Source organism: Acomys russatus, chromosome 7 (assembly GCF_903995435.1).
Source record: "Acomys russatus chromosome 7, mAcoRus1.1, whole genome shotgun sequence".
Lineage (NCBI taxonomy): Eukaryota > Metazoa > Chordata > Mammalia > Rodentia > Muridae > Acomys > Acomys russatus.
In genome coordinates this window covers 58,164,002-58,187,403 of record NC_067143.1, presented here as the reverse complement: position 1 = coordinate 58,187,403, position 23,402 = coordinate 58,164,002, and the positions used below count along the sequence as shown (strand labels likewise).

General features: G+C 38.3%; 1 protein-coding gene across 1 annotated transcript; it reads right to left on the bottom strand.

Annotated features, from left to right (window-relative positions):
- Positions 1-19,413: 19,413 nt before the first annotated feature.
- On the bottom strand, positions 19,414-20,357 carry LOC127192295 (olfactory receptor 484-like). The gene is given in 2 exon segments (XM_051149620.1): positions 19,414-20,063; positions 20,066-20,357. Coding segments are annotated over 2 exon segments (942 nt in total).
- Positions 20,358-23,402: the final 3,045 nt, after the last annotated feature.

Sequence of the window (23,402 nt, the reverse complement as noted above, 5' to 3'; positions counted from 1 at the left end):
AAGCTGACTTTAACAAGAACAGAAAAAACAGAAGCCTGTGTATTCATGGAAACTGAACAACTCTTTCCTCATAAACCACTGGGGTCAAGGAAGAAATAAAGAAATTAAAGACTTCCTAGAAGTCAATGAAAATTAAGGCACAACATACCCAAACTTATATGACACAATGCATGCAATATTAAGTGGAAAGTTCATAGCTTTTAGTACCTTCCCAAAGAAATTAGTAAGATATCATACTAGCAACTTAACAACACACTTAAAAAGCTCAAGAAGAAAAAGAAGCTGTTGGCATAATGTTCTCATGGACTGCATACAGTTTACCCTTGTTCATTCAAATGTTGATTTTTCCACCCCACTCTCTGGATCAATCCAGATATTGCATTGAGATGTTTATTCTAAGTATCTCTTATTTCAAGTTTGTGTAAACATGTCACCATTTGTCCTCTGTTTTGCCAATAAAACCCAACTAGCCAATGCTGTGCAATAACAGAGGATGGGGTGGGACATCTTGATCCAGTGAGGGGAGGAGAAAGAAGGAAGGAGGAAGGATAGGATGGAGCCATGAGGAGAGACTGGGAAACTTCAAGAGAAATGAACTGGGTCTAGGAGATGATTTAAAATCAAGTATAATGTGGGAAATATGAATGGGAAGAAACTATACTAGCAAGGCTTAGGATGGAGGAATTATTGTGCAGCATTGTGCTATAGGCTAAGTAAATAGATCCTGGTCTCTCTGTGTAGTTATTTGGGTAAAAAGCTGGTTAAGGAGTAACTGCTGATATTACTAAAATAATAATTAAATATTAAATATTCATTCAACAGAAGCAAACACACACAAGAGGATTAGATGGCAAATAATAATCATACACAGGAATGAGATCAATAACATAGAAACAAAGAGAACAATACAAAGAATCAATGAAACACTGAAAGAAAATATTTGTTCTTTGAGAAAATCAACAAGATACAGAAGCCCTCTGCCAAACTAACTAAAAGATAGAGAGACAGTATCCAAATTAACAAAATAAGAAATGAAAGGGGGGATGTAACAACACACACTGAAGAAACCCAAATAAATCATTAGGTCTTACTTTAAAAAATTTTACTTGGGGGGTGTAACAAGATGGCGGCACTGAACACACACCTGCCTTATCAGCAAGACAACAGTGACTATACAGAGACCTAAGGACCAAATTGAGAACTACAAAACACCAGTGATGGAAATAGATAACTTCACTTTAAAAAAACAAAAATTAGACAAGCACACAAACGTACGTACTACCATAATCAGCATCAAATAAAAGGACCTCCCAGTCACTGATAATTAATCTCTCTCATCATCATGGTCTCAACTATCCAATAAAGGTATACAGACTAACGGATTGGATGTGTAACAGGACCCAACATTCTGCTGCATACAAGAAATATACCTCAGTCATAAAGGCAAATATTATCTTCAACAAAGTGGCTGGATACAAAATTAACTAAAAAATCAGTAGCCCTCCTTATACAAATGATAATCAAGCTGAGAAAGAAATTATGGAGACAATACTTTTAACAATAGCCACGAATAATATAAATATTTTGGTGTAAAGCTAACCAAGTAAGCAAATGACCTGTGTGACAAGATCTTCAAGTCTTTGAAGAAAGAAATTAAGGAAGATCTCTGAAGACGGAAAGATCTCTTATGCTTATGGATTTGTAGGATTAATATAGTAAAATTTGTCATTTGCCAAAGCAATCTAAAAATTCAATGCAATGAAAACCCCATGGAGCAAGTGGTAGTAGAGCAGGAAGCTAAGAAGTACTTGAGAAGAGAAGAGTATTTGGATTCTATTCTAAAGTGATAGAAAGATTTTTAAAAATAATAATAGATGTAGCCCAATAAATCCATATTATCTTGTGAACACTTCAAGTACAATGACCACCAGTTTGGAAAGACATGTCTACTGGTGCTATAGTGGCACTGTCTATTCCAGATCAGTTACACCTATAATGCTGATGGGATTCATTGTACATGGAGCAGCCCTTCCTATGCATGACAGTGGAGGCTAACTCTGGTCTGTGGAGACATTTTTGGACAGCTAATGCTTCCTCCTAGCTGCCATGACCTATAACCTTTATGTGGCCATATGTGTTCTTCCCTACTCTACATCACACATGTGTCTCCTAAATCTGTTTTCTCTTGTTAGGGCTTCTGATATGGCAAGCTGTGTGACTACACTTTAGAGACTGTGCACAAGCCTGCAGGGACCCAGGGAGTGTTCTGTGGATTAGCCTGGTGGCCTGAGGCTGGAGCCACCTGTGCTCCACATAGTGTAGACCTCTCTCACCTGGGAATTACCAGCACTAGTGTTTTCTAGTTCTTAGTTTGTACCTTAGATCGCTGTGAAGTAACTGCTGTCCTGCTGATCAGACATGGTGTGTGATCAGCACTGCCATCTTGGAGTCTTTCTTTTTAAAATTCATGTGGTCAACAATATTTTGTATTTCTATGTATCCGCTCCACTTTAAATATATCCAATATACACACACAACAACATGGGGCAAATAATATCATTAGGTTTATTTTTAAAATGACTTGTCTGAGACGATAGATTGGCACATTCATATTCATAATTAGCTGTAAGTGAACCTGGATCCTGCTTCTAGAATCTTTACTAACACAATCAATTTCCACAATAAATCTATTGACCTGTCATTAAAAACTCCCCACAACTCACAGATGAGAAAATATCAGAGAGAAACTGGCCCTATAGATATCAAATAGTTTGTCCAGATTGGTATGGATTCAAGTCTCTTGATTCTATCTTCCATGTACTGTGCCTATCCTTGCCACCGCAATCAGTAAAGTGATTTGGGCACTGAAAATGATGTAGGGGACATACTTGATGGTACAGTGTATCAGTCATTTAGAAAAACTGTGTGCAAATATACTTATGGTGTACAAACACTGAGAAGTGGTTTGATCTCTACTACAATTTTTAAAACTTCTTTAAAGATAATTCGATCTTGAAAGTATGATTCACTATTTGGCTGGACTTTCAGTCATGCTGAAATACACATCAAACCCAAAATTATCCATTTGGCATAATGTAACTTTCCTATATGTAAAGATTTATAAGGAATAAGGTCTGCAGTAAATGCCTTTCCACAAGTATAGTTTCTTGGCTCAGATTTGTAAGCAGAACTTGCAGGAAAAAGATTGACATTTTGTCACAGATATCATTATACATTTTTCATTGCAGATAAGACCATCTTTCACATGAGTCCTCACCATTATTATTCAGTGAATAGCAAGGCAATTTTCAATGATATAGCACCTCAAACCAAAATCTGTAACAATTGATAATGGAACCAGAAAGCTAGATTCCGACTGTTCTATCCCAACAAGATGGGGTGAAAATATGGTTTGGAGATGCTTTAAAGTAGCTACCCAAATGAAACTATTTATATTTCACTAGCCAGTAAAACTATCCCATACTTTTCAACGAAAGATACTACGATGAAGGGAAGTAAGGGAAAGTAAATGCAGAAAAATATAAGGTGCTCTATAGTCATGTTTTTTTTTTTAATTTCTTATAATTTAATGCCTTAAAATAGACCTTTAAAATAAAGAAATGTGGACCAGCACAATGGCCCAATGGAGTAAAAGTGCTTTCCACTAAGTTTGATGATCTGAATTCACACACACACACACACACACACACACACACACACACACACTCACACTCACACACACACACACACGAACAATACACACAGATCAAGGCAAAGTTAAAGTGACAAAAAGTAAGTATAAAGGGAAGTGTAAGTATAGGGAAAGAATTAACACATACTGGCCCTCAAATCTCACATTTGCTCCAACATCTGAGCAAAAATGTCTCAAATTCTTCTTTGAATATGGACAAGAAATTCTTCTACTCAGCTGTGGACAGTAGAGCAGCAGTCATATTGAAGTCTCTCTAGTCTCCAGGAAAGCATTTTGAGTATCGCAGTAGCAGAAGGTTCTTGTGGTGGTGTTTGAAGGTGTTCTGTTCAGCTCTACCGTTTACTTAGCATTTATTAAGTAACAGGCTTTGTGTGGAAAGAAAAACACCCTAGTTACTCTCTGGCTCAAAACTATAACAACACTTTTCTTTTTAACTTATTCACTTTACATCCTGATTGTAGCCTCCTCCCTTGTCTCCTCCAGGTCCCACCCTCTTTCCCTCATTCCCACTTCCCCTCCCCTAGTTCTAAGAAATGGAGAGCCCTCCTCCACTATCATCTGACACTGGCCTGTAGAGCCTCATTTGGACTGCCTGCATGTTCTTCCTCTGCCCTACCCCCTGGGGGAAGTAATCAATGAGTGGGCACCAGTGTACAAGTCAGTGGTAACTCCTATTCTCCATATTATGGGACCCATAAAGAGACTGTGATGCCTATAGACTACATCTGAGCAGGTGGTCTAGAGCGTCACTATGCATGGTCTATGATTGGAGCATCAGTCTCTGCAGCCTCCCCAACCCAGGCCCAGATTTGTTGGTTCCATTGGTCTCTGTGAAATTCCTGTCCGCTCCAGGTCTTTCTATCCCACAACTCTTCCAGAAGACTCTCTGTGCTCTACCCCATCTGCTTCAATCCCCCACTGGGTGTAGTCTTTCAGAGGACCTCTATAGTAGGCACCTGTCCTGTGTCTTTTCTTTATCTGCTTCTCGTGTGGACATTTTAGTTGAATAAAGCAGTGGGTTGCAGATTGCTACAAAGCAATCATAAGCCATGGCAGCCAGAAGGAAACACTCAACTGTCCCAAAGAAAGCTCCTGAGCCAAACTGTGTAGAACATCCAAGGTAGGAGATGGTATTTCTCTCCACCAGGAAGTTGACAAGCATATTGGGTGTGACAGAAGATGAAATGCCTATGTCAACAGATGCCAAATGGCTGAGAAAAAAAGTACATGGGTGATGGAGCTGGGAAGAGATTCTGATTAGAAGGATGGTGCTGAGGTTCCCAGACAGCATCACCAGGTAGATGCACAATATGATGGTGAACATGACAAATCTAAGGATGGATGGAGTCACCTGTTAAACCTACTAGAACGAACTCTGTTACTGAAGTGTGGTTCTCATCCTCCAGGAAAGCCATAGGACAGTATAGTTGTTGCCAGAACAAGGCTGTGATGGAGACAGAACAGAAAGGGATAAACAGGTGACTTTATTTCATTTAATACAGACATGGAGAATATTGCAAACTAATGCATTCTTAAAAACTCTATCAATAATGAATGTTTATTAGGATTGTCATTATTTGTGCATTTATGTGCAATAATTTCTTCAAAATTATTTAAGCAGGAAAGAGTCATATTCAAAATGTCTGGTTCATTTGTATTTGGAGAAAGTAGTCCATTCTCTATCGTATCACGGTGAGTCCAAAGTTTAGTACTTACATCATATTGTATATAGTTTATTAATGTAAGGGAAAGAGCCTTTTATTGCACTAAAATGGGGAGATGTTGGAAGGATAATTTTGTGCATTGTGTAGATAGTGTCCTTGCATTATTCAAATATTATTTCGGTACCCATAGAGTTGAGTACAGGATGAACTTTAGTATTGCCATTTTAATTTAATTTTAATTTTATTAATTAATTCAGATTACAACTCAATTGTTATCCCATCACTTGTATCTTCCCATTCCTCACTCCCTCCCACTTCATCCTATTCCCCTCTCCTAGGTCTATGACCAAGGGGGACCTGCTCCCCCACTATATGGTTATAGGTATCGAGTCTCGTCTTGGAAGCCTGCTTATTCTTTCTTTGAGTGCCATCAGGTCTCCCCACCAAGGGGAGGTGGTCAAATATGGAGCACCAGAGTTCATGTCCGAGTCAGAACCCACTCTCCACATAACTGTGGAGAATGTCCTGACTCATTGTTTTGTAAACATTGCTTTCCAGAACCTTCTGGTTGGTTGAACAAAGAGCTGAAAGGCCTATAAAAATTATTAAACCAGAAATGTTAGATAGATGTTTCAAGTAATGAAAAACTTTTATTTTACATTTATTTATAGTAAAACATACCTAGTTGTAATTAAGGCTAAAGTTTATAATTACGAGACTTGGCCTATTGAGATGGCTTTGCAGGTAAAAACTTTTGTCACTGAGCCCGACAGCTAGAATTTAATTCCTGAACCCACAAGAGGGGAAGAAAGAACCAACTTTCTTCAGCCACTACTTCTGTCTACTCTATTTCCCCTTCTGAGTAAGATTTAAGCATCCTATCTTGGATCCTCTTTGTTATTTATCTTCTTTAGGTCTGTGCATTGTAGTATGTTAATGCTGTACAGTAAGTCTAAGATCCATTTATAAGTACATACCATGTGCATCTTTCTGTGACTGGGTTACTTCACCTCAGGATGATCTTTTATAGTTCCATCCATTGGCTTGCAAATTACATGATTTCTTTGGTTTTAATAGCTGAGTAGTTTTTTCGTTGTATAGACGTATCACAGTTTCTTTATCTGTTCTTTGGTTGATGGACACCTATGTTGTTTCCAGATTCTGGCTTTTTACAAATAAAGCTGCTATGAACATAGTTGAGCAAGTGTTCTTGTTGTGTGGTGGGGCATCTTTTGAATAGATACCTGGGAGTGGTGTGGCTGGGCCTTAATGTAGAGCTGTTCCTTCATACACTCCTACAAATAAGACATCCCCATTATTCAAATAAAATCCAACTTTCTGATTGCATAACTCAGGTTATACAGTCTGGAGCAAGAACAAACAATTTCTACTCAGGCAAGTAAGAATCTTAGTGAACATATTCAAAATTCAATATGTGTAAAATATTTTGCATAGTTTTGTGCATAAAGGGAAGTGTGAAGGGATTTTACCTATTACTATTGCAGTGGCTGTAAACACACTCCTTTATAAGTCAGGCTACAAGGGTTTCTAGAATTAGGATTAGCAAGGCAGAGTAAGACCGAGCTTTGGGTTGAAGAGCTGATGTTCTGCCACGAACTACTACACCAATGGCCCTGCTGAAGAGGTGACATTCTGAAACTTTCCATTCTAGAAGAGATCCAAACTTCTTGTAAATGTTACATTTTATTTTACTTTCAAGGCATCCATGTTCTTCCTTTTGATATGATAGTGGGTATTTCTTAAAAGTTTTGTTGTTTAAAATTCAAATTTCCTTGCAGCTCTACCTCATATTATTCCAAGGTACTTAATGGTATATATTGCAGGTGGCAATATAAAATATTTATCTTCAAAAATATATTGAAGGATTGAAACTAGATTAGATGTAAACTTGGAATTAATTTTTATAAGAAACTTTGTTACATTTTTCTGTGGCAAATATTAAACCGTCCCAGAGAGAAGCTTTAAAGAGGCACCAGGTTCTATTAGTCAGTCGTGTACAGCAAGTATATAGACTTTTATCTCAAAGGGACAAGTACCAGTGTCCCCAGAGGATGTATCGTACTGACACTTGCCTTCTCTCCTCTCCCACCATCACACAGGCTCCTGCCAGCATTCTCAGCACGTGTGTAGAACTATGTTGCTTAGGAAGGTATTTCAGTCAGAGGTTCTAGTGTAGAGTACTCCCCAATAAAAATAAATGAGATGCATCTATTTTGTGAAATCTTTGAAATTCAGTATCAACACTTCTGATTCTAAAAGTAAGTATGAGATTCGTGGATCTTAAAATGATTTTTTTTTTCGTTAGTTCCAGAAGAATCTGAAAGTAACACAACTGCTTTACTAGTTTTAGCTCTTGACTCCTATGGAGAGCTTATTTCACTAGAGAATCACTGCAAAGTTGAACCTGTTATGCCTGGACCATTCTATCCAGGGTTCCCAGGGCAATGTGAATGGTCTATGGCAAAAACCATTGCCAATTTTGAGAAGCTGAGGCTACAAACTCAGAGGGAAAAGCCAATATTTGGTTGGATTAAGTTCACACTTCTATAGTTACTATTTATCTACACAGGGAGCTGATGGACCCAGGGGAAAGATAGAGGGTCACAGTTGCTCACCTAAATCTACCAGCAAATGTGCCTGTCAGAATTCTCATCTTCATTGTCCAATGAAGAAGCAAAAAGGGGTAAAATCCAATAGGGGTGCATATATATGAGTGTTATTTCAGTACAGGAAGACATCAGATTCTGTGCTTCCTGACTTCATTTAGATTTGTCAGGAAATTTCCATGAAATGATAATTGAAAAATGTTAATTAAAAATCCCTGAAATGTTAATTGAAAATGCTAATATCATATATATATATATATATATATATATATATATATATATATATATATATATATATATACATACATACACACACAGGGTTTTGTGTGTGTGAGAGAGAGAGAGATACAGAGAGAGAGACAGAGACAGAGAGAGACAGACAGAGAGAGAGAGAGAGAGAGAGAGAGAGAGAGAGAGAGAGAGAGAGAGAGAGAGAGGAGAGAGATTTCAATATGTAACTGAGGACAGATTATGGAGCTCAAGTTTTCTAGCAGTATTCTTGTTGAGAATTTGACTCAGAAAGATGGGGAGTATTTTACTAATGATATTAACTAGAGAGTAAAATTCTAAATGGAAACACTATTGCATGTGCATCCAAATTAAAGCACTCAATGGATTATGAGACATTTTAAAAGTTACAGATTCAGAAAGGGAGCAGATCTAGAAGGGAGGGGAGAGGGAGAAAGTGTGAGGAGTAGAAGGAGGGGAAACTATAATCAGGATGTACTTTAGGAGAAAAGTTGATTTTCAATAGAAGTAAATAAGAAGGAAAAATAAATAAATAAAAAACTTAAAGGATTCAACACTTCATCTAATATTTCTGTCCAGACAAATCCCGCACCATTCCTCTCCAGGGTAATGCCTGGTGAGTCTGCCTGGCTCTCCTCAGAGAGAAGACTTTTCTTCTTTTATTTTTTTATTTAAAGTAATTATTTAATTTATTCACTTTACACCCCAATTGTAGCCCCATCCCTCCTCTGCTACCAGTCCTATGCTCCCTTTCCCATCCACTGCTCCCCTATTCTTCAGAAAAGGGGAGCCTTACCTACCCCAGCTCAGCAAGTCGCATCAGGACTGAATGTGTCCTCTTCCCCTGTAGGCTGGCAAGGTAGTCCCACACAGGAGGTTGAGTGTTCAAATAGAAGGGATCAGAGTCCATGTCAGAGACAACTCCTGCTCTCCTTACTAGGGGACTCACATGAAGTCTGAGCTGTGCATCGGCTACATATCTGTATGGGGCCTGGTTCCATCTATCCATGGTCCTTCCTTGGAGCTTCAGTCTCAGCAAGACCCTCTGGGTCCTTTCTAGCTGGCTCTGTTGGTCTTCTTGTGAAGATCCTGCCCTCTCCAGGTCTTTCTATCCATTCCTCCATCTTTCCATTAGACTACCTATGCTTTGCCCAATGTTTGGTTGAGTCTCAGCATCTGTTTTGATCCACTGCTGGATGGAGTCACTTAGAGGGCAGCTATGCTAGGCTCCTGTTTGGAACACAGTGGAGTATCTTTAATAGTGTCAGGGGTTAGCTCTTTCCTATAAGGTAGGTCTCAGGTTGGACCAGGCATTGGTTGGACAGTCCCTCAATCTCTGCTCTATCTTTATCCCTGCATATCTTGTAGGCAGGGTAAACTTTGGGTCAGAGTCTCTGTGGGTGGGTTGACAGTCCCCTCTCCACACTAGAAGTTTTATCTAGTTAGAAAGTTTCCACATATCCTCCGAGAAGCCTACCCTTAGGTCTCCAGCTTGTCATAGAGAAGGTTTCTTTTCTCTCTGTAGGCACTCTGTCCTTCTGCCCCCCTCTTCCCATGTATGGTCTCTCCCCTCATTTCTCTCTGTGCTCCTTCTCCAATCTTGTTTCCTCCCTTCCACCACTTCTGCGGTCTATTCTATTTCTCCTTCTCAAGTGAGAGTTAAGCATCCTCCCTTGGGTCCTCCTTGTTGTTTACCTTCTTTGGGTCTGGGAATTGAGGTATCCTTGTCCTATACTGTATGGCTAAAAATCTGCTTATAAAGAGTACATACCATGTATGTCTTCCTGGGTCTGGGTTACCTCACTCTGGACGATCTTTTATAGTTCCATTCATTTTCCTGTAAATTTAATGATTTCCTTGTGTGAACAGCAGAGGTAGTATTCCATTGTGTAAATGTGCTGAAGTTTCCTTATCCATTCTTCAGTTGAGAGGTATCTAGGTTGTTTCTAGATTCTGGCTATTACAAATGAAGCTGCTATGAACATAGTTGAGCTAATGTCCTTGTATGGTGTAGCATGAATTGGGTATATATCCAGGAGTGGTATTGAGGTAGAACTACTCCTAATTATGTGAGAAAATACCAGATTGATTTCCAAAGTGGTTGTACAAGTTTACACTCTCACCAGCAATGGAGAAATACTCTAGTTTCAAAAGGTCTCATTTGTTAATTATTGATCTTAGAGCCTGACCAGTTGCTGTTCTTTTCAGGAAGTTTTCTCCTGTGACAATTAGTTTGAGGCTCTTCCCCACTTTCTATCTACTTGTACTTTATATTTGTGCAGGGTGATAAATATGCATCTATTTGCATTTTCTACATGTAGACATCCAGTTAGACCAGCACCATTGGTTGAAGATGCTTTCTTTTTTCCATTTTATGGTTTTAGCTTCTTTTCAAAATGCCAAGTGTCCATAGGTATATGGGGTTTTTTCTGGGTCTTCAATTTGACTCCATTGATCAACCAAGCTGCTTCTTTTTTATATATATACTTTTATTTTATTACACATCTATAAAACAAACTACATACAGCAGGGAGAACCATGTGACAATCGTGAGAATAATGAGTTCTATACATGTTACATTCATAGTGACTTGGCCATCTGCATTCATCTCGTCTCAAGTAAGTGTTTTTCCTGTCTTGTTGGGTCTAAATTTCTGAATGCGATTCAGTATTTATCCTATCTCAACTCTATTAACTTAACTTCTTTTATCTTGATCTAAAATGATCTTGTCCCCTAACCAACTAAACTGGTTGTAAAACTATACTATCTTGTCTTCAATGCCCCTCAGAGACTCGAGAAGGAATAAAACTTAAATTCCTGAGTGAACCAGCAGTGTGGGTTAGCAGCTTCCAAAATGTACAAATTGACTTAAGAAAGTTTACTTCCTGATCAGTCACCCAATACACTTTATAACGTTGGAGCCTCATCTTCAGCTTTCTGGCCTAATATCTCTGCCAGACTTGTTTGTAGGGCAGGAACTATTGAGCACTTGCTTACCCTGACTTGGCAGAGTATGGCCGTCAACTCTGCCTGCATCTAAGTAGCCCATTTTTAGGCAGATTCTGTTTGTGGTAGGAATAAGGACATTTTGCCCAGTGGCTATTTTGCCACCTTTGAAGCCATGTCCATAAGGAGGTTCTTTGATGCTCATCATCTTCTTTGAGGTTGTCTGGGTGTTGTCAGAAGTTAACTTGTCTTGTTGTCGAAGAAATTTAGGATTGTAAGAACAGCTTTAAATGCCATATTCCATGTGTCTCTAAGGTTTTTGAAGACCCTATTCAACTATTTTACCTCATATATTGATAGAGTCATATCTATCTGTTAGACTTAGGCTATATATTCTTGTGTTAAAATCTGAACCAGGGTGTGTCTATGCTAGTACCATGCAGTTTTTTTTTTTTTTTATTACTATTGGTTTGTAGTATAGCTTGAAGTCAAGAATGGAGATTCCTCAAGAAATTCTATTATTGTATAGTATTGTTTTTAGTTATTCTGGGTTTTGTTTGTTTTTTGTTTGTTTTTCCATATGAAGTTGAGAATTGTACTTTCAAGATCTGTAAAGAATTGTTTTGATGTTTTGATGAGAATTGCATTGAATCTACAGATTGCTGTTGATAAGATGGCCATTAATACTATGTTAATCCTATCAATTTATGAAGTTAAGATATCATTACATTTGATATCTTCTTATATTTCCATCTTCACAGACTTGAAGTTCTTTTCATACATACAAGTCTTTGACTTGATTATTGAGAGTTACACGAAGATACTTTACATTATCTGTGTCTGTTGTGATGGGTGTAGTTTCCCTAATTTCTTTCTCAGTCCATTTGTCATTTGTATACAGGAGGTTTACTAATTTTTTTTAATTAATATTTTATCTAGCCATTTTCTCAAGGTGATTATCAGTTGTAGGTGTTCTCTCGGGGAATTTTTGTGATCACTTATGTATACTATTATATAATCTGCAAACAGTGATACGTTGACTTTTTCCTTTCTAATTTGTATCCCTTGATCTCTTTTAGTTTTTTTTTTTTTTTTTTTTTTATTGTTCTGGCTAGGACTTCAAGTACTATACTGAAGAGATACTGTGAGAGTGTACAGCCCTGTCTTGTCCCTGATGTCAGTAGAATTGATTTAAGTTTCTCCCCATGTAATTTTATGTTGGCTATTGGCTTGCTGTACACTGACTTTCTTGTATTTAGCTATGTGCCTTGTACCCCTGGTTTAACAAAGAAAGGTGTTGGGTTTTGTTGAATGCTTTTTCAGTATCTAATGAGATAATCATGTGTTTTTTATTCTTTCAGTTTGTTTATATGATGGATTTCATTGGTGGATCTTTGTATATTGAACCACCCTTGAATGTCTGAGATTAATCCTACTTGATCATGGTGGATGATATTTTTGATGTGTTCTTGAATTCATTTTGTGAGTATTTTGTTGAGTGTTTTTGCAACAATATTCATAAAGAAAATTGGTCTGAAATTTTCTTTATTGGGTCTGTGTGTGATTTAGATAACAGTGAGTATTGCCTCATAGAATGAGCTGGACAATGTTCCTTCAGTGTCTATTTTGTGGAATAGCACTGAAATCCAAGTTTCTGCCTTTGCCCTGCCTGGTGCTCACTGCTGGCCTGCTTCTGTCTGCTCCACTCACAAACTGTTCTATTCCTTCTTTTCTTCTTATCCCTCTGATAGAAGTGTTATAATCACCCACATAGATTAAAGAGCTGTAACATTAAAGGCCTATGGAGAAACAGCTACTCCTCCCCAACTCCTAGCTGGAATGAAGTCCTTCAGACCTCACCTGTTCTGGACTCTGGTTCATCCTCTTGGCTATATGTCTGGTGGTACCTGGACACCCTGAGGGACAGAGTGGAACACAGAATTACAGACCTTAGGAATTTATAAAATGAATTTGTCAAATATGACTTATTCATCAGACACTGTTGTTTTTTTTATCAAAAAATGTTTAGAAGCTTGGTGTTGATTGTTTAGCAGGACACAAGTAGTTGTATTTATATTGGCAAATCCATTTCAGTTAACCAGAATTTGCATTTATAACTAGGAATTTATCTACATGTAGAAATCATTCCTAATCCAAAGTAGACCTGATGTTTTCTCTGTAGTCTAAAAAGAAAATACAGTACCAAGTAGAGACCTCAGTAGTACTCAGAAATTTTATTACTCTTGCATTAGTTGGTTTGTGTCATGTGCTTATTCAAGATGGTAGTAAAATTACATAAAATGTACCCTTTAACCTTAGTAAAGATGGCTGACAACCACATGGTTTCTTTCATCCCACTAAGATCATTAACTATGATGGGAGAGTGACATATAGAGTATATTCTAAACAAGAGTCTATCTATCTATCTATCTATCTATCTATCTATCTATCTATCTACCTATCTATCCAGCTATCTATCTATCTATCTATCTATCTATCTATCTATCTATCTATCTGTAATATATATGGATTCATTATACCTAATATTAAATATATATGTTGTATCAAATTAGGAATACCCATGTATGGATTGTTTAACTATATACCTTTTGTCATAAGTTTAACCTAAATTTTGCTACAGATTTTTAAACCATATCCAATGAACTTACAAATCCTGAAACAGTTTATGGCATATTCTTATTATCTTTTATTTTTAGGTCAGAAAGCAAAAAATCATAGAGGTAAAATATTTTTAAAAGTTGAAAGTAAAAATAACTTTAGATATAAGAGGCCTGTGAGAGTGTAGAGCTGAATAAGTTTAGATATGAGAGATTTGGGGGTCATTAGTGCAGTGCCAGAAATTGTAGCCATAGGAGAGAATTTAAACATTTTCGACACTGATTGAGCTGTATTGAGGCTAAGGCCAAACCATTTGGAGAAATAAATCCAAGGAGGACAAAATAAAGTGTAATATAAGGCTCAGGAAGGTATAAGGAAGACAGATGCTCAGGGCATAAGGAAAATATGGAGCAGGTAGCTGTCTGAGAAAGGTCAGGAAAGAATAATAGTATAGGCACAGGGGCACATAACAGAAATTGTGGGACTTCCTGGATAGAGCTGAAAGAGAACAGGGTTGCAAAATTTAGAAACTCTGCATCATGGAGGATTCCACTTAAGGAAGGAGCCTAGCAGGAAGCTACACTCTTTGAATATTTTTGGTCTGTGTGTCTCTATATTTTGCCCATCTGTTACAGCAGGAAGCTTCTCTGAAGATAGCTGTTCTATGATAGTCACAGATTTATGATTATAGCAAAATATCAGGAGGCACCAATTTATCACTACATGTTTTTAGACTAGACTTCTTTTCATGAGAGGAGAGTCCTTGAACTCCAGAGAAGCCCACTTGGCCCCAGGATCATATAGCTGAGGAGAGCCCTTAGCAAATCCCTTAGAGTTTGCTGCCCTGCTACTGGCTTTCTTGCTTGTAGTTTAATGAGGTCTCAAGCCCAGCCACCGTGCTCAGTCAATGTGTTCCAATACTGTGCTCACTGAGTTTGGGTGATTGGATCTGCCTGCTCAGGAAGCAGAATGTATCCTTTCCTTCACAGGAAGGGCTGAGGCTGAAGAACCCTGAAAGTGTCCACCATGTGGAGGTGACTGTGGGCACCTGAGGTAGGATCTGTGTGTCCCATTCCTGGAAGGTAACTACTGCACAAGGGTCCAAGGTTGGGGCCTCAAGATGTGGTTCCATAGAAAGTCTCTGCAGCATGGCAGTGAGAGTGGACACTTGAGGCACAAGCTGCGTGTCATTGTCCCAGAACATAATCACTTTACAGGAGTGTCTGAGGTTGGGGCTGCAAGCTGCGGTATCTGAATGGTCTCCACTCAGTGATAGTGGTGGGCCCACACAATTGAAGCTGTCCTGTCCAGCTACTAGAAGGCTTGAAGTCAAAGTCCTGCTGTCCAGAGCCCTGGAGTTTTTTCCAGGGTTTAGCTCTGTGACCTGGGCTTGGACCTGAGAGTTTTCCACACTGTAGGCTCTTGTCTCACCTGGGAAAGACAGCCATTTGGGTTTTTAAGGTCTACCGCTGGCTTTTCAGTTGCTCTGCTTTCACTGCTGTCCTGCTGTTCTGCTGTGTATTTGCTTGCCATCTTGGATCTCACGCTCCCTCCCCAAAAGATGTAATTGGACTAAAAAATGGAAGTGGTGTCATATGGTGTCTGCTAGAATATTTAGACAATCTTAACACCTATCACTCTAGGAGACTAAGAAGCAAACTCCATCTCTCCAGGAGACAGAGATCGTGTAAATCAGTTATGCAGAGAAGTAGAAAATAAGGAAACTACATATTGAAAAATATTAGGAGACAGATCTTGCTTACTGTTAGATGGGGATCCATCAGAGAAAAAAAGAAGGGCGTGCCATCACTCCCATGGCCCAGAGGTGGTGAATGAGTCCCATGATCCACATTATTCTCCTGCCGAGACTCCCAGATAGGAGTATAAAAACAGAGACTCGTGTAAACTATGAGTAAAATCCGTTACTAACACTATGGCCATCGCTATCATAGGACCAGACACCATCAATTCAAGACTGGGTAAAAGGGAGACTGTCCTTAAGGTCCCATAGGCCAACTTTCTCCAATATCTTCCTTTTTAATTTTTAACAGGATTAATTTAAAAATGTGTATGAGTGCTTTACCTTTAACTATGTGCATCCTTTGCATGCCAGGTCCTGTTAGAAGGCAGAAGTGTGTGCTGAATGCTCAAGACTTGGAATTTAAAAATGTTGTGAGTCACAGTTTGGGGTCTGGGAACTAAACCCAGGTCCTCTGAAGGGTGGCATGGTCTTGGACGCTGAACCATCTCTCCGGTGTCCTCATTCTCCTTTTAATTCCATCCCATATGCCTTTGGTCCTAAATCTGTAGTCTGTCTTGCCTGATTCTCTTTTATTTGTTTCATTTAGTGTGTAGGAGGGGTGTGTATGGGAGTGTAAGAGCACTTTATGTGTGAGTTGGTTATTTATCTCCATAATGCAGGTCCCTGGGCTCAAAGCCAGATTATCAGGCATTTGATTTTCCCCAGTAGGCCTCTGCTTCTTCGTAGTAACAAATTTCATGTTGAAAGCTTTATGCCTACCTCTCCTGGTGGCTTCTCTTTAGCACACAACAAACTTCTCAAAATAGCTGGTAAAAATTTTTTTAGGTGCACCAAACTATATGAGACCTTAGAACTTTAGTCATGTAAACTCCAAATTCCTGGACGTAAAGTTTAGCCTCCCCATAAGCCCTTAATCTGCACATCTAAGGTCAGCGTGTCCAAATGTTTTCTGTATTTTACATTAGGTATTTGCTGACCTTGGACACTTGAGAGATAATAAGTTAATGACCAGTAAGAAACATTATGCATCAATGACGATTGCAAGCTCGTTGTTTTACATGTTTGAGAGTAGTTTATGAAGAAGGCAGGGAAACTGCATAAAAAATCAGCACTGTCTTCTTTCATGGCGAGATATTCTTTCTGGAATATTGTGTCAGAGCTTTGGAATTATTTTACAGGTAGATACAGGATCACCATTAAGCCATTTGTTCCATCTAGATTTTTTTTTGTTAAGTATTTATTGTATTGTCGAATCAAGTGTGTGTGTGTGTGTGTGTGTGTGTGTGTGTGTGTGTATACACACATATATATATGGTATGTTACTGAATGAAACAATTCTTATGAAATTGATACTTCAATAGAGAGGACAGTAGTAATGAATCAACCTTTTAAAAAAGAATGTGTAAGGTAAGAATAAATGGAGCTGGTATGTGGTAATAGGTAGCTGTGGCAGAGGTGGATGGCTATATCATTGTGTAGGCTAGCAATGAAAGGCCTTGAAGCAAATGCTATTAAAGCAGGAAACTAAGATGTGCTTGAAAAGAGAAGAGTATCTGGATTCTACTATAAAGTGAATGGAAATATTTCCAAATTTCAAATAGATGTAGCCTAGTATAACCATGTTTTAAAATGTATGTTGTATAGACAATTTATCTTGTGAACACTTCAAGTGCAATAACCACCAGCTCGGAAAGACATGTCTACTGGTGCTATATTGGCACAAATATCATGGGAACACACACAACTTTCTTACTTCATCTAAGTCTAGCTCCACATGATGAAAACCACACCTAATGCCTCTATCAGGACCAAAACTGCTAGACAGGTCATAGGCCCTAGAGAAGCACACACTATCATTATTCCCCTGAATGGACATAGTATCAAATAAATTTAAAATGAATTGTCATTGCACCCATAGATTAGTATATCACTCAACCCTCACCATCATGGCTTATTTTTGTATTAGATGGTTATTAATACACAATTTGTCAATGTGCAAAATATTAGAGACTCTGGGACTGAGAACTATATGGAATATCTACATCACACACCTTTCTGTCCAGGCTCAGGAATCATTGTGAGAGAGTGTGTGGAAATATTGTAAGAGCAAGCAGTGGTGGGTGACTACAAATAAACAATGCCTTCAGGTCACAGCATAATGATTGTAAATATGATGTCATGTGTGCTATGTTGTCATGTACAAGCTCAAACAAGACCAAATACCAGCATGGAGAAGGAAAATGGGCAAGAAGTCCACTGGTAGCTGAAGTGTTATTGGCAACTGGTATCATCCAAAAGAAGGAAAGTCGGTTTTCTATAAGTGTGTGGCCCATGGAAAGCTAATCATTCTGGTTTTTTTTTTTTTCATTTTTTTTTTCTTTTTTTAATTGAAAAATAAAGTCATTCATATTACATCTCAATTGCTATCCCATCCTGTGCATCCTCCCATTCCTCCCTTCCTCCTGCTTTCATTCCATTCCCCTTCCCTATGATTGTGACTGACGGGGACCTCCTCCCCTTGAATATGATGCTAGGGTATCAAGTTTCTTCTTGGTAGTCTGCTATCCTTCCTCTGAGTGCCATTGGGCCTCCCCATCAGGGGGACATGGTCAAATATAGGGCACCAGAGTTCATGTGAAAGTCAATCCCCACTCTCCACTTAACTGTGGAGAATGTCCTGTCCCTTGGCTAGATATGGGTAGGGGTTTGATGATGACTGCACGTTTTGTCCTTGGTTGGTGCCATAGATTGAACAGAACCCTGGGCCCAGAACTGCCCATCATAGTGTTCTTCTTGTAGGTTTCTAGGACCCTCTGGATCCATCTATTTCCCTATCTCCTATATTTCTCTCACCTTAGGATGTCCTCACCACTATCCCACTTTCCTGGTAATGAAGACTTTCATGAGACATGCCCCTTGGGCTAGTGTCCAGTTATAAGTGAGTACATACTATTTGAGTCTCTGCTTCTGGGTTAGTTCACTCATTATGATCATTTCTAGTTCAATCCGTTTGTCCACAAATTTTGGAAATTCCTTGTTTTTAATAGCTGAGTAGTATTTCATAGTGTAAATGTACCACAGTTTCTTTATCCATTCTTCTACTGAGGGACACTTAGGCTGTTTCCATGTTCTGGCTATTATGAATAAGGCTTCTATGAACATGGTTGAGCATGTGTCCCTGTTGTGTGCTGGAGCATCTTCTGGGTATATTCCAAGGAGTGGAATAGCTGGGTCTTGAGGAAGCCCTATTGCCAGTTTTCTGAGATAGCACCAGACAGATTTTCAAATTGGCTGCACTAGTCTGCATTCCCACCAGCAATGAAGGAGTGTTCCTTTTTCTCCACATCCTTGCCTGCATGTGGTGTCACTTGAATTTTTGATCTTAGCCATTCTGATGGGTGTAAGATGGAATCTTAGAGTTGTTTTGATTTGCATTTCTCTGATGACTAAAGACATTGAGCATTTCTTTAAGTGTTTCTCAGGCTAATCATTCTTAATTGGAAGCCAATATACCTAAGAATGTAGAGGTATCAACAGATGGATTTGATTTAAAAAAAAAAAAGAATATCTGGGGATGTAGGAGAAAGGGTTATTCTAAGAATAGTTGGGAGACAGGGTGAACATAATCAAAATACATTTGTATAATATTAAAGATGTATTAAAAACAAAAGGGAAATGCAATAAAATACAATAGCTATACATACTGGGAGAAAATGGAGATAAGGGCAAAAGGAGTAAGAAGAAGGCAAATAGGCAAACCCAAGATGATGGTCCCTTTGTTCTTAGGTAATTGCCAATATTATATTAAATTTTACAAAAAAAAAATTGATTACCCTAAGAAAATATTTTCTTACCAAGTTGTCTCTTCAAAGCACCCTTAATCTCATTACTCCTGAGGCTGTAGATGAGGGGGTTCAACATGGGGATCACCACCATGTAGAACACAGACACCACCTTGTTCTGGTCTGTGGAGTAGCTGGACTTGGGCATCACATAGATGAATGTGATGGTTCCATAGAACAGAGTGACTGCAGTGAGGTGGGAGGTGCAGGTGGAGAAGGCCTTGTGGCGGCCCTCAGTGGAGCGCATCTTCAGGATGGTGACGAGGATGTAGGTGTAAGAGATGGCTATGATAATCAGTGTTAGCATAGTGACTAAGCCAGCAGAAAATGAGGTAACAACTACAGAGACACTGACATCAGAACAGGAGAGTTCTACCAAAGGAGCAAAATCACAGAAAAAGTGATTGATCCTGTTTGGTCCACAGAAGAAATAGTAAAAGAAGGAACATATGAAGGAGGAAGCATTAAGAAAGCCTCCTATATAAGATCCTACAAGCAACTGGAGACAGACTTGTGTGGACATTTTGGTGGAATAAAGCAGTGGGTTACAGATTGCTACAAAGCGATCATAGGCCATGGCAGCCAGAAGGAAGCATTGAACTGTTGCAAAGAAAGCAGCTGAACCAAGTTGGATGGCACACCAAGGTAAGAGATGGTGTTTCTCTCTACCAGGAAGTTGACCAGCATATTGGGTGTGACAGAAGATGAGTAGCCTATGTCAACAGAAGCCAAGTGGCTGAGAAAAAAGTACATGGGGTGATGGAGCTGGGAAGAGGCTCTGATGAGAAGGATGGTGCTGAGGTTCCCAGACAACGTCACCAGGTAGATGCACAGGATGATGGTGAAGAGGACAACTCTAAGGACGGGGTCATCTGTTAATCCCAGTAAAATGAACTCTGTCACTGTAGTGTGGTTCCCTTCCTCCAGGAAAGCCATGGGACAGTGTAGCTACTGACAGATCAAGGCTGTGATGGAGATATTACAGGAAGTGATTTATATTTATGTCACTTCATTTCATTTAATACAGACATGCAAAGATTTACAAACTAATATATTATTCAAAAATGTGATCAATAATTGATCTATTACTAGGGTTGTCATTTATGTGTAATAGTTTCCTTCAAAATTATTTAAGCAGAAAAGCTAGAATGTGATACAAATAATGACAACTTTTATTATACTTATTTATATTAAAATATACCTGATTGTAATTAAAATGATAAGACTTGGCCTGGTGTGATGGCTTGGCAGGTCTAAGACTCTTGCCATCGAGCCCGACAGCTTACAGCTAGTGTTTCATTTGTTATGCACACATATGCTATTTTACCAGCACCACACTCTTACTCAAATAAATAGATAAATAAATATAAAATAATGTGGATCTTAAAACATCAATGTATTTATTATAGACATAACAAAATATAAAAGCATAGAGTTATGCAATGAAGACTTAAATAATTGCTAATTTTTATTAAATGCTTGTTATATCAATAGCACAGGACTTTTTAAAAGTATATTTTCCTATTTTTATTTCCATGAAGTAGCATTTCCATTTTCATTGGTTCCATTTTACAGCAGAAAAACAATTTAAGGTGTGTGTGTGTGTGTGTGTGTGTGTGTGTGTGTGTGTGTGTGTGTGTGTGTGGTAGTAGTAGTAGTAGTAGTCAATTTATGGGGTTTCAGAGATGGCTCAGTAATTAAGAGCAATTGGTGCACTACTAAAAGACCCAGGTTTGATCCCCAGCTCCCCTAGGGTTTCTCACGGTAGTCTATAGTTCCAGTTCTGAGGACCCAGTGCTCTCTTCTGGTCTTCACAGGAACCAGACATACATGCAGCCTAAAATGTATATGCAGGGAACATTCATACACACAAAGTAAAAATAACAAGTCTTTAAAAAGAGAAGTAGATATGAAAACCAGGCTGGTTGAATTCAGAGTATTCCTTTTAGTAACTACACTATACATGAAGGGTGGTCATGCAGTTGAGGGCACATACAAACTAGGGACAGACATCAGGGTGGCATTTCAGCTTTCTGATGGTTGATACACAGGGAGTGCTTTGTTGCTAATACTGGTAACAAAGTCTACCTCTTCTCTAAGTAAGGTCATGTCTTGATCAACTTTAAAAAGAAGATAAATTTTCATGTTAGAACTGAGTAGACACAGAAGGCATATCACTGTAAAATTCCAACTTCCTGCTGTAAACTCATTTAATATTTTAAATACTTCTAAATAGATCATCACTCTCTGAAGTACTTTGAAATATTAATTTCATCAAGCAAAATATGAACAGCATTTAGCATATTATTATTAATTTTTCATTAGGACACTGAATCCTCTCCTAGTGTCACAGTGTGTTTTAACAGGAGTACGATGGAATAAATTCACATGATTTTTCAATAGAGGACACTAATCTATAAATATTTCCAACTAAGAAGTTGACATGTATCAAGGTTCAGCAAGCATGGCACAGATTGGCTCTAGTGCCTTACTTTTTATATTTACAGCATGTCTGTCTTCAGTGATGCTGGAACATTTGGTCCATAAATGAGGCAGATCTTTGCACATGAAATTTCCTGACAGTAAGCCACAAAGCTAGTGGGTTTTTTTTTTTTTTTTTTTTTTTGTTGTTGTTGTTTGTTTTGTTTTGCCTTTTGGTGAATGCTACCTCTGTACACTTTGAAGGTCATGTTGCTTTCTGGTCTTTCCAATAGCTCAATAAATAAGGAATCTGGGGAAACTCAGTTTTATGCTTTATCACTCCAAGTAATTGACTAATGAAATACAAGATGATTCTACAAAAGTTTAAGTTTTTTTTTCCTCTTCTGTTACATAATTGCCTGATTCCATCTGACTTGGTTCTCCACCATGGTTTATAAACACAGCACAGTTCAAAGAATAAATTATCTCCATTTACCAACACAGTCATAATCTTACCTCTTGAAATAAGAATTCCTTTCAAACTAAGAAGTTCAAAGTTATTATGATTTTATAGCTGCAAAGCTGTCTCCACTGTCATTGTTTTTCCCTGAGGATAGGTGCCTGCTGAGGCTCTGGATTCCAACGTGAATTCAAATCACCAGGGATTATTAGCTTTGTTCCAGCGAGTACTGAGCAGTTCATTTCACACAAACACAATTTTCAAGAAGTCTGTTAATCGCAAGAAACCTCTGTTTTCTCTTTTCTGTGAATATTGGTGCATTTACTCTGTAATTATGAGATGTACATGATAACAATTTATTTTAGGTAAGCTTCTTGCAAGTTGATATTTGTTTCAGGTTACCTCAGGCTAGAAGATATTGAGCCAATCACTAAAATAGACTATTTTTGTTCCTTTTATTCACATGCATCAGTTTGTTGTTGTTGTTGTTTTGTTTTGTTTTTTTAATATTTCAGTGGTTGATGTAACATACTCTACTAGGTGCTTTGGTGAATATAGGGAGGGATGATCTCAAGAAAAGTTGAATAATTGTTTGAGGCACAAAAGAATTAACATTTCAACCTTGTCTCAGCTTACATGCTTATAATGGAAGGTAGAAGGCACAGTGATCCTCCATCTGAAGAGTCAGCTTAATCCTCCACCTAATCTTAATTTTATTAAAGTCTATACTGATCTCTTGATATTACCCTGATAAAAGTGGTTTGTCACTGAGCATCAGTCAACTTTCATTCAAAATGTCTTCTGTCACTGCTGGCACAAGATAGGCAGAGACAAAATCATCACTGGAAGCTCTCTGGTCCACTAGGCTAGAGTATGGAGCAGCAAATGATAGAAAAGACCCAGTACAAAATTGGTGGAAGATCATGACTGACAGTGACAGTGTCTTCTGACCTTCATATGCATACTATGGAATGCATGGTCCTGGACTCAAATGAACATTTGCACAAACAAACAAAATGTGCATATATGTGTTAAATATTTGTTGTATTCTAGAAACTGGGTGAACACTGTAGATAGGTTAAGGTAAGTGGATGTTTAAG